At 40.0% G+C, this 14,613-nt stretch overlaps 1 protein-coding gene across 1 annotated transcript in view; it reads right to left on the bottom strand.

Annotated features, from left to right (window-relative positions):
- Window positions 1–14,613, bottom strand: part of PDE3A (phosphodiesterase 3A, cGMP-inhibited) — a 43,423-nt gene that overhangs the window by 8,343 nt on the left and 20,467 nt on the right. Inside the window, exons 9-12 of the mRNA XM_010133651.1 lie at window positions 9,381–9,492; window positions 6,576–6,689; window positions 4,927–5,126; window positions 3,418–3,621 (exon numbers count right to left, since the gene is read on the bottom strand). Of these exons, the coding sequence (XP_010131953.1) occupies window positions 3,418–3,621; window positions 4,927–5,126; window positions 6,576–6,689; window positions 9,381–9,492 (630 nt within the window). The remainder of the gene's footprint in view (window positions 1–3,417; window positions 3,622–4,926; window positions 5,127–6,575; window positions 6,690–9,380; window positions 9,493–14,613) is intronic.

The following is a 14,613-nucleotide window of genomic DNA, read 5'->3' as shown; positions in this document are numbered from 1 at the left end:
CTCTTTCCATGACATTTTCCAAGAAGTTACTACCTAACTGGTGTACAAAGATAAATCACTGTCAAATCCCACACTGATTTAACTGCAGTGTGAAGACACATGTAATAAACTTATTTCCCTGTTTATGTATGTCTGAAAGTATTTCCTATCTTTTTCCTTTTCTCTATTTTTCCCATACCTCCCACAATAAAAAGTAATATATACCATGAACTGCTCTAAAATAAAAGTGTCACCTTGAAGAATCACAGGAGGTGACATATAGAGGTTGGAAGGCACCTTTAGAGATCATCTAGATCATCTAGACCAAACACCCTGCTGCAGACAGCGCCAGCTACAGCAGGCTGCTCAGAACTGTGTCCAGTTTGGTTTTGAATATCTCCAATGAGGGAAATTTCACAACCTCTCTGAAAAACCCCTTCCAGTGTACAGCTCCTGTCACAGTAAACATGACCTTTCTTATTTTCAAATGGGGATTCCTGTATTTCAGCTTGTGTGCACTGTCTCTTGTCCTGTCAATGGATACCACTAAGAGTCTGGCTCTATTTTCTTTACTCTCCCCGTCAGGTCCCATGGACTTGTGTATGTCCAGTGTAAGAGCTCCCTAACCTGATGCCGTTCACTGAGGATAAGTCTTCACTACTTCACTCTTTCACTCATATTTCAAAGGCCTGGGATCCTGAAGCCAATCTTAGCCACAAAGATTGAGGCTGAGAAAGCGCTAGAGGACTTTGGCCTTTTACATCTTCAAATGGTCATTGATACCAACCTTTACTGCCATTAGCTGCATTTTCCCAAATCAGCCTTTTTTCCTAGAGTATCTCCTAGTGTGGGAGGGACTGTCTTCTACTGCCCACTTAATTTTCAAAATTTAAATTCCTCCTTGAAACACAGCTTTAATTGTCAGCCTTGCAATAGTTCAAAATGGATAGAAAGTTGTGCTATGACTAGATGAAACTTCTGCGTCCTCTGTCAGCAGGTCCCCATACCAGTGAGTCCACATGGTGAGGTTTTTGCTTTTGGTGTACATGACCCAACATCACTAATATCAGAGAACAGCAAGTGCTCCAATGCACTGATATCGTCAAAATGTCGGACAGTGAGCTTCCATCAGTATTTCTTGCTGGTATTTTCCAGACTGCAAGATTTTGGTTGGAGGATGCTTACGTTCCATGTGTTTACACTGACTTCTGTACAGAAGGGTCTCTCTAACTGTAGTCTCAATATTCTACACTACAGTTCAACAATCCAATCAATAACGTGATCATTTAGAGATAAATTTATCAGTTACAGCACCTCCATCCATGCGCAAACATGTCAGGTCTGCTCTCTGACTCTACTCTGGTACAAAAGACTTTTTGCCAACCAAACATTAATCTCTTTTTAAGATTACTCTGGGAAAGCCAGGTTTCTCCACAAGTACTGGCTAATATGTTCACCTTCTCCTCCACTTTTTACTCCATGCATGACCATTTGACTATTCAAGCAAAAAGGAGAGAGAAGGAGGTTAACAGATATCCTTCCAAATCCATAGCGAGCTGGCAGGACATGATACCTCAAGTTCTATTTATCTACAGTGTCTCAGGTATCACCTTGCTTGGTTACAACAGTTGTTACACCTGCCGCCACTACCCAACCTGACAGATTTATTCACAATGTATGCCTTGCTCTTTGGTCAAGCTTTGTCCTCTCCAACAGTTAAGACTGTTAATCTCTGTGACAAAGCCACAGTAATCACTGGTTTAGCCTTTCTTTCATTCATTACTTATGTTCACAGAAGTGAAGGTCTTGGTCCAGACTGTCAGATTCAAAGGGAGTGTTCAGACAGCCTAGATTCTCCATGCTTTATTGTCATTGTAGCCCTGACAGCTGAGATTATACCAATACTCTTCAATACCTTATGAGGAAATTAGGCTGGTGACAATGATCTCAGAGTTTAATATTAAGAACTAAAGAAACCCCCTTGATATTACCAAAGGTTTTGGGACATGACTAGCAGTGGTGCATACGGAGTTCAGACTTTTACAGATCTACAGATCAGTTCTCAGTCTACTTGGGCCATAATTTAAGGCCTTTCTTTCCAGCTTCTTAAAGCCTAACAAAGACAGAGATGTTACAGCAAAATGGGAAACAAAACTAGTCATACAACTGAAGGCTTAAAAATTTCAGGATACAGATCCATCCTAAGCAATACCACAGAAAAACATTTTATCTACTGTTGCTGTATCTTTCTAGCAGAAATTAGAACTATGAAAAATATGCTACTCTCTCTGGGAAACTTAGCAGCCGAAACCCAGCTGCAACATTATCGTGTGGGAAATTATATCTCTACTAGCCTTGTTTGATTAACTCTAACCAAAACACTAACCACGTGGGGACTAACCCCTTTTATCCAATTATAGTGCTTTAAGAGATGCATGCTGTCTGTGTAACAGAGACACTATCCAATCACCATGTAGCTAGTAGAGTGAACAAGAGTCTATAAATTGGGATGTCATAATAAATGGGTCTCACTACACACCATATTGGCGTATGAGTGATTCGTTCCGCTCCAGCCGAGAGCTCGAAGGCTCCCCGCAAGAATACAGCGGGGATTGCCACAATCTACGCCACCAAAACAGCTAGGAGGTCCTAGTCCTGGATGAGAAATACACTGTGCTTGGTGTGTTTCTCATAAGGAACAAGAAGGCAGTACCAGCTCCAAAGGCAGGTATCATCTAGGTAACATGCCAACAGCTTTGATGGATGATGGAGTTTTCTAAAGGAACTTGACAGGTGGTGATTTCCCATAAGTTAGGTTGAAACTGTACAATAATTTTTAAGAATGGCTTTCCAGGGTTGCAATTTTATTCCTACTAAATGGAGCATGAAGAAAAGATCTGTGTGACCTTTCTCTGGGGTTTACTCATTCGAAAAAAGTAGAAAAGAAAGATCATGATTTCATTACTTTTGAAATTAGAATTTCAGAATTGTTATGATTTCTGTGCTTTGATAATATAACTACATGACTATACCAATAAAAATTCACATTAAGTATTTAGCCATTATGGAAACTTGTTAACGCTTTGGATTTCTTTTTCCCCTGAGTGCTTTGCTAATAGGTCCAAACTGCGAGAGAACAAGAAAATAATGTTGAAAAGTAGGATGTAAGTGGGATTTACATTCAAATAGGCCATAACACCCTTAGCCTTAAATCACTTTCTGAAAAAACTAAACATGTATAAGAAAAGAGGCTGTGCCACTAAATTTAGAAAAGTAAAAAACCCTAGAAATGCCGGTTACTATTCAACAGAACAGCAGCCAAAAGGACATTCAGAAGAAAGAACAACTTAGCAGCCTTTCTAGCCTTTTCACTGTGATGCTACCAAGCCCCACAATCTCTTATGACCATCCACCAGAAATCCAACCCAGTCTTCTCACCTTGGCGTTGAATTTGGCAACAAAATCAAAGTGTTTCTTCAGGTCAGTAGCCAAAATTGCCTCAATGACAAGGAAGCGGAAATGCTTGAACTCCACGTGATCGAGGTTGACTAGGAAGTTGTACTCTGGCCTTGACATGAAAAGGTTCCAGGCAGCAGCAGCATGGTGGTTCTCCAGGACAGAGCGGTCATTGTACAGTACTGCCTGTGAAAGCAATGCGGGCAGCCGAAAGCTGAGAAACCTCTTAGCAGAAGAAACACTGCAGTGCAGAAATGAGCATGATGTAGGGTGTGAGGCATGAGGGAGGTTCAGGTTTGGTTGATTTGTTTGTTCTAAAGAACTCGAGGTCTGAGGGTGTGATTTTGGTAGGACTAACACCAGACATCTGAATTGTTATGATGGTGAAGATTTACTGGAAGATTAATTTGAAAAATCTGTGTCTCTCCTGCTCAAGGATCTTTGGTTCCTGACTGAACTGCATCATACGACAATAGATTACCTGTTTCAGGTCACGAATTAATGACTACTATAGTTCCTGTTTCTCAGAACTTACTTCTCTTAACAGGGATTAGTCTTTGGTGTTTGTACTTGGCAATTCTGTCCATATTGGACAGCATACGGTTTCTATCAACCTATTTACCTAGCCAGAGTATCAAAGTTTTTGATCATAGAAAGATCTTGCAAGAATAAGAAGTATTACAAACAGTTTATAGACAGAAAGTGATACAGAGCAAGTTCAGGTGACTTGTTCTTGGTGAGAGAGGAAGGCTGGATCCAGGCTGGGGAGTACATCTAGAATTTCTGTATCCCTAATCTGACTTCTCACCATTAAGCTCATTTTTTTTTTCTTTCCCCATCCTTAGAAATATTTTTCAGCACAGTATGCTGAAGCCAGGCAGGTCAGCTATGTAAAGTAAGGAAAGCCAATCTCATAATTCAGCCAATAAACAGTGACTCAGAATTACTGAATTCAACTCCCAGCATTGGCAGCAATTTCTGAGTAACCTTAGGTAAGTCTCAATTCTTCATTTATAAAACGGAAATTATTTTCCACACACACACTCATGCTAGTAGATGCATAGTGTAAAAATACATTCATAAAAGACTGTAGCTGCTCATATTCTACAGGATTATCGTAAAATATGTAACGATCATGCACAAATTAACTTGCATGGCACACTGTAAACTATACAAATGTTTTTTACTTTATTTTAATCTTTTCCCCTTATTTCACAGTTACAGACTCTATCACTCAGCAGAGCATGAGCTTCTTCACTAAGACATCTTATCAGCACCTTTCTTAACAGCTCTACTGAGGGTGGTGAGGGTGTGTAAGAAGATTCTTACTGGTAATCCCCAGTGAAGTGATTATTTCTGTCACTTTGATAAGCTGTTTCAAAATATTTGATAGACTTGTGCTTAATGGAAACCACAACCATGACTTGTAAGGAGAAGTAGTTACCAAACACCTTTCAAACTAAACAGCAACGCTGCTTCAGATTCATTTACCTGAGGAGCACTTGTTGCTACCAAAAAGGCATTGGTCCTTCCCGGATGATCATAATCATGCATGGCTGCAGCTACATAAAGAGCCATCAGTTCAAGGGCAGGGATGTTGCCAGCTAGGCATCCATAGCTGTCATCTGTAGGTGTGTATGTCTTTGAAAACACATAACCCATATGGCCGTGAGTGATGCCACTGTCAGAATCTGAACAGAAATAAATAAATCTTTTTTTAAAAATTCCTTACCACTTTTTCGTGACTTACTGAAACAGATAGACAAAGCAGGAAAAGAAGGAAACTTACAATACATATCAGAAGAGTAAACACATCCTGACCTCCATGCTTTCTGATACTGTGCACATGATCCAGTGCAATAAAGCACACAATTAGAAAGGAACAAATTCTGATCCCACCTGGGATCTTTCAGCCATCCAGCAGAGCCTGTGTAGGTTACTAGCAAAAAGCCTCAGATTCATGGCTGGAGCTTTGTGGGTAACTCGACCTTACCACTGCTTTTTCTAAGCATACAGATTACTGTGTCACCATTACAGATTACTGTTTCACCATACAGATTAGGCTATGAGACATTAATAGTCCTCAAAGCAGTGGACTAGCATTTCTTAATTCAGTTATGGTGCATGTTTTCCAGTCTTTGCTGATAATCCTCTTAACAGCCTCTTTTTGAAGAAGCCTGTCAGAGACAGATATTGAATGGGGTGCTTTGCTAATTTAATCTGCTTGAATGGATCTTACATGCAGCTGAACAATATCTTTCAAATAACAAGCACCAAAATGCCCCAACACTCAGCAACTTTCACTCCACCCATTTCACCTCACCTATAAAGCCTCCAACAACCCCTGCTAATAAAATTTACAGGAATAAAAATGTTTTCCGCACCACCAAAACATCCCGAAGAGTTTCACAAATAATACATATGTGCCACACAAACACCACCAAAAAAAGCAGAAATGGAAGTGGTTTCTGTGGAACAAACTCCTGCTTTTCCAGTAATGCCTCAGAACTTCCACCAAATACAGACAGGTCCTCTAGTTGCTACAGCTGAACCTGAAGAAGTTAATATAAAGATGCAATAAGAACAGCTTCCTGTAACGAGTGATCATAAAGCAGCAGATGAGTGGTCTTGCAAACTAGGTGCAAAATGGTGTAAAAAAGTTTCTCTCTTTGGAGACAGTGTGAAAAGGCAAAAGAACATTTCATGACAGCTAAGCAGTGGCAACTGCACGGCACTGCCTGCAGGCCCCAGTGGTTTTGTAATAACAAACAATGCAGGGTTTGAGGATTTAGAAGTCTACACTGCTTCTGGAGTAGCATCAAAAAGCAATACAAATACAGTTTTCCTAGAAAAAAAGCTGTTGTAAAAATCAAATAGTAACAAACAACTACAGTCATGGCTGAGCTACAAAGGCTTGCATTCACACAAGGTTAAATACTAGGTTTTGGAGGACGAATTCCATTATCTTCAAAGTTACACAAACATACCTTTACACTTTGAACATCCAACACACTACTGAACTTAAAAGTCTCTATAATAACAAATACTGCACCCGATCCTCAACTGTTGGCTTTCTCACAGCCAATTTTACTGCAAAAACTTTTAAAATATAACATACATACTTGCACATTTAAATGTACCTGAATCACTTGCTGACCCGTGATCATTAATCACGGTTGGGAGTCCTGGGATGGCCTGAGTAGTAAGGTACCAAACGGCATGTAGAACATCAGTTGCATGGATCCGGTTGTGATCTGTGATACAAAGCAGATGACCCTGCTATTAAACATGAAGAATATTTGTGACAGAGGGAAGTCAGCACCACCTAGTGGGTACCGCGTGGCAGTCAATGGAGCAGAGACAAACCAAACATTATTGCAAGCATGAAAACCAGCTGTATTCTGTAAATGCTCAGTTTTTCTTTTTACTGAAGTTGAAGCAGATTCAATGGTATGTCTCACACCAGTCAAGAAAGTGAGAACAGCAGAGAAGCAGTGGGATCTGCTACGTAGGAAACTTTGCAGAGAAAGTGTTAAACATGGAGCCTGACCTGTGCTCTACCCCAGTTCTTTACTCCAGCGATTGTCTTTAGCTAGTCAAGGACATCAGGTAAATATACACTGCTAACCTCTGATTCAAATGAATTCACTGGGAAAATCGCATCCAATTCAGTGGCCAGATTTCACCTAGCTTCTAAATACAAGACAGGTAACACTTACCTGACTCTACTTGAGCAAATTTAGGTGCTGTGCTAGCAGATGCACTGCAAAAAAAAATCAAACTCAGGATACGTGTACACTGAACAGTTAAATCAGGTTCTTCCTGCAGTACTCTGGCATGAGATAAGAGTTCAGGCCCTCGATCCCGTAATCTGGTTTACTACAAGCTCTCTTTGCAGAAATGGGGGAAAAAGTCACCCCAAGGCTCATACCACCAAATCCTTGAAGGCCAGATAAACTATCCAACAAGCAACTCAACCGGCTGAGAAAGAATCACATGCTAGTTTAGCACAAAGCATCATCTAAACACATGCCAGCAAAAAGCAACCATGATGCTGAAAGAGGGGTAACACTTTGCTGCACCAGGACCAAAGCTTACATCTGGGGTTAGTTTCAGCTGGTGATTCACACAAATTCTGGGCAGAGCACAGGTACTTTTCACAGAGACTAGTTAAACACAAAGAAATCTCCTAATCTGAATGACAGCTAACATTACTGCTGCTGCAGTTCTGGAAAGATGCATTTCAGAGGACAAAGCACAAAAATGTGGGACTCCTCTGCTGGGTCACCCGCATTTGTAAAACTCACGGGAACTGGCTACATCTCTAGGTAATCAGTCATCTTATTTGGAGACACCTTAATACTGCTATTCAGTCATGTGGCTCTCACTGGCTGTCTCTCAACTGCTGCAACAGGCTTGATGGGAACAGGTGAAGAACTATGTTATATTAAGAAGACAATGGTCAAGAATCAGGATAACATTGGCTACATTGTATGTAACCTTCATTAGGAAAAACTAGCAACACACAAGTTTGGAAGGAAGTAGCATAGGAATGTTTATTTTTGGAAAGAAGAAAGTAAAATAAGGAAGGAGTCTCCTCTCCTCCATCTTCCCCAAAGTACTGAGAGCATCTCTCCTGAGACTAATCTCTCCTGAGACTAATCTCTCCTGAATTTCTCAAACAAAACCTACAGGATGGCCCTGATTAGGGGTCTAATGCTTTGCTCAGGAGTAAAGGCTGGATTAGCCTCTTGTGAAACTTGTACTGATTTAATCCAACTGCGATAGTCACCACAACCCATTTCTCAGTTCAGCAACCAGAAGAAAGAGGTGGTTAAGTTCAAAAAGTTGTGTTGGGTTTTACCCCTTCATAGAAAAGTAAAAATGAAAGGTAAATTAATTTTGAATTAGACAAAATATTCTACTTTATTAAAATGAAACACACTTAAAAAACCCCAAGGAAATGGGCTAGATTCATAAAAATTCCTGAGATTCTATGAATAGTTAAAGTTTTAAAGAAAAAGGAATGGCTCCAGTAGGACAGACAGACTGTGGGATCTCCACCTATAAATGCTTCAGGCAATAATCTGCTCCTTCAAATCCCTGATCTGGTTCAAACACAAGAAAAGATTTGAAATTTGAACTTTCCCAGAAGAGAGTCCAAACCACCTGGCTGGGAAGCATTTTGAGGTAACTTTCCTTTGATCCCTCCCACTGTAGCTGTTATTTATTATTTTGAGAGAGAGACACTATACGACTTCTTAAATCAATGTTTCAGACATTTTTGGGGGAGGTGGGAGAAAACACGGTATCCTGTATTCCTCAACACTGGGATGATCCACCAGCTACAGGGAGTAATAACTCCTTCTCTGCTCCTGGAGAAAAGAGTCTTTTGCAGTTGAAGCAGTTTGGTTAATTTGATCTGAATCAGTAAATACCTTGAGGATGACCGAAAGCAGGTTTTTCAGTGAATAAATTATTAACACTGAAAAATGTCAGCCGAGCTGTAGTTGCAGAAGAACAGGATGTATTCATCTTCCTGGCATATTTTTTCTGCTTTACAAAGCTCATCTCCTTTGGTAGCAAAGCACTGCTACTGTGTAAAAATCAAAATTGCTTATAAAGAGGGAAACATTTCCATGAACTCCAGTTGGGACACTGGAGTACACTTGCATCATCAGGAAACAATGGCTTTACACGGTTTCAGGCTTACACAGAATTTGCCATGAATTATTACGAAACGACATGAAACATTAAATGCAATTAAAAAAAGGACAAGAGGCTGTGGTTCAGCAGTAGCCTCTGACTAGAGAACCATACATTTGGTTGTGATGGAGCAGAAGACTAAAAGAATGACAAGAGATGAAGGGCTTCAACAACCAAGTGTGTGGAAAATACCTTAAACTTTAAGGAAGCATCGTATTCTGCTGGGAACTTTTACTTACAAGGTATCTCTCGGTATCCACATTCCAAGGCATGAAAGTAGTTCATAAATTCCCTCACAGGTATTTTAAAAGTTTCAAACAGCCCCATGTCTTCAAAAAGCCTGTATGATACCTGAAAAAACAAAACCACCATGCTGCTAAATAGGCCAGAAAAACTTGAAAAATCAGATATAAAAAACATCCTGTTGAATTACTCCATGAAAACCTGCTTTCCTCATAGTATTTTCTCAAGTCCATCTCATCCAACTATTGTTGCAGCTATTTGCCTTTCCACAGGGATGTGGCTACAGAGCCAAACAGACAAGTACCAAACATACCACCTCATTCCTTCATTACACCCTTTCAGATATTCTGTTCTTCCTTTCAGGTATCTGGATCGCCCAAATTGTGCAAGTACCTCAGAAACATACAGACATAAAGGAAGATATCCACAGGTCTTCAGTGTCTTCAGAAAAATTTCCCCATAAACTTCTCCAAGGAGCATCCATAAATCAAATCAATTCCCGGAAAAAAGAACAAGTGAAGGAATGACAGAAGGGGAGAAGAACTATTCAGATCCTATACATTATCTCCTTTCCCTCTCCCCCACTTTGGAAGTGAAATGGCAAAAGTGACTTCTACAACAGGATTTCAGCGGCAGCAAGAGCCAGAAAACTGCTCCAAGTGTTCCTGCACAGAAGGATGACTGTAGACATCCACGAGAGAATATATTGGAAGGGAGAATGTGATGGATGAGTGAAGTGGGGTGTTCAGGAGAAATTAGTGGTCAGAAATGTAGACAAGAGCTGCTACAAAATGGACACTTTTGAAGACAAGTTTGAACTTGATACACAGAACAATGGAACATAGTAAAGTTACTGCCTGACTTTTTCACTTCTTTCAAAAATTGGTCCCTAAAGCCTTTCAGTATCTTTATTTATTTACTGCTGTTAGCTAAATTCTATCCTTTTGATGCCATCTGTCTGGTAATGATCTGCCTAGAGTTAAGCAATCTGAATCACATTTGGAATGATGGCTGCTATACTAATAAGAAATTGTCACAAATTATGTTTCCTGGTTTACAGCTGAATGTAAATCAAACAGCTATTCACACCCATTTCTTTCTGTGTATATAAATTAGAAATTGTGAGCTGCACCTAAAGTTTAATGAACATAAACTTTAAATGTCCTGCTACTGTGGACTTCTACAGAAAGAATAATAAAAAAGAATACAAATTTGCAGCATTTATGATCTCTGTGTGTGTCATACTCCTCCACCTTCTCCCCTCCTAGTCATTCCCTACCAGTAAAAATCTGCATATGAACTAACTCTGGCAAATCATTGCAACAGGCCTTGATTATGCAGAGACAGGTTGAGTGTGATGTCTGACACCATACAGGGTGTCTCTCTAATGACATATATCTTACAGCTGGGGTTTTGCTGGTGGCCCCAGCTCTTACTTCTGTTCCTATCATAATTTTATAAGCGCCATTGGCAACGCAGTCAGAAGGATCCCTGCTGGTGGCAATTTCTCCCTGTGGCCATGGCTGTCATAAGGTGAAAAGTTCTTTATAGTAAAGGAGCTAAGAAATTAGTGAATTACAGTGCTCTGGAAGACAGAATCTTAGAATAAAAGGTAGGGCATGTAGAATGCAAAACTTCGCCCTCTGAAAGCCCCATGGGATCCTCCTGTACTGAGGCAGAGTGAAAAGACTGATTTTACTTATAATTTGGATTAGAAACTGCACAGAATTCTGTTTAGCCATCTGGAATCACAGTTGAAGTAAATGAGCCAGGATCCAAACATTCATCTATGGAGAGATGAGGTGTTTTATACTCTAGTCTTAGATCACTGAATGGAAAGTTTCTTATTTCCAGCAAAATATCTCTGTATAAAAAGAGGAAGCATAAAGAAATATTATTCTGCAGTCTCAAACCTTACTGGTCTACACTACCAATACTGGACAGATAATAATAAAGCATGTCATAACAGCATATTTTTCCTCCCTTTGAATTTTGGGGTTGAGAAATTCCACAGTAATTGCAAAGAAGAGAAGCTAACTGATGGATATGAAAGATAGCTCTTCCCCATGACTTGGAGTGAAATGGCAATATTCTCTGTGGTCATTGAAAGCATGAACAGCCAAGCAGGTCAGTTGGGCATTTTTGTGATGTCTTCTTTCTCTCTTTCTTAGTAAATGGGGAGGAGGAAGGGGTAAGCGCAGGCCGAAAATAGGAAAAAAAGGGCATTGATGTCTTCTAGAAAGTCAACTCACTAAATTCTTTCATTTAAAAAAGAAAAACTGTGCAGTTTTCTTTATTCGTTGCTCTGGATTAACCATTTTTAGACACTTTGGTCTTTAAAAATCCTTCCTTCTGAGATTGCATGCTGCTTCATGAGCATCCTGGGAGTTAGAATCCCATGGGCTGAGCATGGCACCATGCAGCCCCAGAGTGGTCCTGGCTGCAGGGACAAGCCCAGGGAAACTCCAGCGACTGCCAGGCGCTTGGCAGTGGGTGCTCTGTCCACTGCGTCTTCCCCTCAGCCTTGGTTTTCTCTGTGTCTCTGCAATGATTGCCAATGCTTGAATGGATCATAACTCAGATACTTCTGGCAGTGATGCCTGAAGAAGGACAAACACTTCTCCCAAATGATTTCTAATGGATGCTGTTGTGGAAATGGAGATTGTTATTCACATGTAGCTCCTCTCTTGGTGTCGCAGGCAGACATAAACATGGCTTTCACTGGAGAACAAATGCAAAGTTTAGGTCAGCTGTGTCCTACTAATTTGCAGACATCCTCCTCTCACTCCATTTTTGTCTCTTGTATTTGCTTTCTTTAAATGCGTGTTTATTTTAGGCTGTTGGCACCTGGTTTCCAAGCTCTGAAAAACACTGCTCCCCATAGGGGGCGCCATGACCCTTCTGGGAACAGCCCATCCCTCAAGGACTGATTCCCTTCGTGTAACAGTTGCAGTTTCTCTCTGCAGAAGCCATGCATGATGATATGACCAAACATTCCTGTTGGCACAACCCCGGGACCATCTCACATACACTGCAGTGATGCCACTCCACCGTGATGCTGCTCCTGTACTGAGAGCATAGGAGCACCACCAGCATTACTCATCCCTATGGGGCCAGTAATAAAAGCTAGAGAGAGTCCTTGACTTTAGCCTATTCTTTGTCATTTTTATTTGCTTTCCAAGACAAATGAGTTCCTCTTCCACAGGCTTTCATTTTATAGGACCTATAAGAAGAGTGTTGTATGACTGAAGAAACTTTACGGCCTGTTGTGAAGCATCAATTCAGCCGGAGAGCTCTGTTGTTCCTTTCTGAAATGAGGCTGGTATGTAAATTCCTCTCTAACCTCTATCATGCATATTTGTTAGTGTCACGTTTAGACTGCTTGCCACTGTACTTTGCACAGATGCTTTTATGGCTGCTGACTGGTTTGGGGTCTTTTTATATGTCTAAATCAATTTAACATTCCAAAAAGAAGAAACAGACATCTCAAGCAGCTTTAAAGATGCTAAGCCAGCATCTGCTTTCTAAACTGAATGCTTCCCTAGAGGCACGTGTCAACTCTGCTTTGTTCCGTCTCATAAATTTAACCTAGCAAGGCAAACATACTTAATTCAGCTTGTTAATTTACTTACTTTTAATGGATGAGTCCATTTAATGGCAAAACACAGAGAATAAATCATTAGAGCTTTTGTTTTCCTTTGTTTATCTCCCAGGATTTAAAAATTACACAAGAAAAAGACAATACCTCTGGCTGGAGAAAGATTTATTTATTTTAGTTCTTTTATTTCTGAAAATAATTTTGTTAGGAACTTATGAGTAGATGGGAGAAAGAACTAAAGGTTCTATATTTTATGAACTTGCTACTATCTTTATCTTATGAACTTGCTACGTACATTCTACTCTTAAGACATGGGAGTTTTTACAAACAGCTGTTACAGAAGATGTTGAATTTCGAGCACAAATACTATTTTTAAAAGTGTCTTTATTTTATTTCACAACAATTTTATTTATTTCTTTATTTTATTTCTCATTTTGTGGCACTGCAAAATGGATAACATGCTCAGAATCTGTGCAAAAAGCAGATGCTGGAGAACAAAGTGTGGAGCTTTAGTGCAAACTGAGGGAGGCACAGGGGAATTTTCCTGAGAGGTACAGAACTCCAGGCAATTTGGTAAAGTACTTAAAACCTATAGAGACACCCAATTTTGACTCATCCAAACTGTTAGTTATGCCATTGAAAAAAAAGTTCTGCTTTTCCTTATGTTTCACTTATCATACTATTATCATTCTATGCTATTAGAAAATAACATGACCAATATGAGCTAGAAGAGCATCTTAATCACATGCTCACTGTCTAGTGCAAGAGTGTCTCAGTTATCATCACCGAATTTATATCAATATCCACATCCAGCCACAGTTTGCCTATTTCTCTAAAATGAAGCTAGAGGGCTGGCAGGCTGGTTAAACACAGATGTTACTTGCCAAGCTGCAGAACAATAAAAGGCAGACCACAGAATAAATCTGAATTCATGCCATGGTTTTCTTGGTTGACCACTGGATAACTGAATCTAATTGAATAATAGTTAACCACCAAGGGACCACGATTTAATACAGCATTCTCTGGAGCTTGTTACGCTAAGACCTGCCTGACACACTAAATTCTGTGTTTGGAGGGTGGGTGGGGTGGGGGTGGGGTGTTAATGGTCTCACATTATATCAGTTAACATAATCTCTTCTTTCCAGCACTCATCACTACATAATGCTGTGTAAAGTGATACTAGATCAGTCAGATTCTCTTGAGTTTTTCTCCCTTCCGTCTCTAAACAACAATAATTACTTGCCTTTCCTGTATAATATACCTCAATACTCCCATAAGAAAAATGGATTATTTGTCAGTGTGCCAGGAAAGGGAGACAAGAAAGCTCAGCCAAGGAAATGATTATGGAAGTGACATTAATTATGCTGGGTAGAGACAGGCTGTGTCAGTACCTGCATTCAACCTATATGAGGAGATGAAAAACTGATAGCTGAAAGAAAGACTAGTAATCTCTCACATCCTGATTTATAGTAAATTAGTCCCAATGTAATAATGTTATGAAATTACTATCAAAATGCTGGCACTTTAAAGGTGAGAGAACATAGAAAAGGCTATTTTTTCCTCCCATTTCCTGTAACCTTGCTTTCTTGCACAGCCTGTCTGAAATCTCCAGTATAAAAAAGGTCCAAAGT

Source organism: Buceros rhinoceros, unplaced genomic scaffold (genome assembly GCF_000710305.1).
Source record: "Buceros rhinoceros silvestris isolate BGI_N320 unplaced genomic scaffold, ASM71030v1 scaffold5603, whole genome shotgun sequence".
Taxonomy (NCBI): Eukaryota; Metazoa; Chordata; class Aves; order Bucerotiformes; family Bucerotidae; genus Buceros; species Buceros rhinoceros.
The sequence above is the reverse complement of the archived record's forward strand: the minus strand, read 5'-3'. Positions and strand labels throughout refer to the sequence as shown.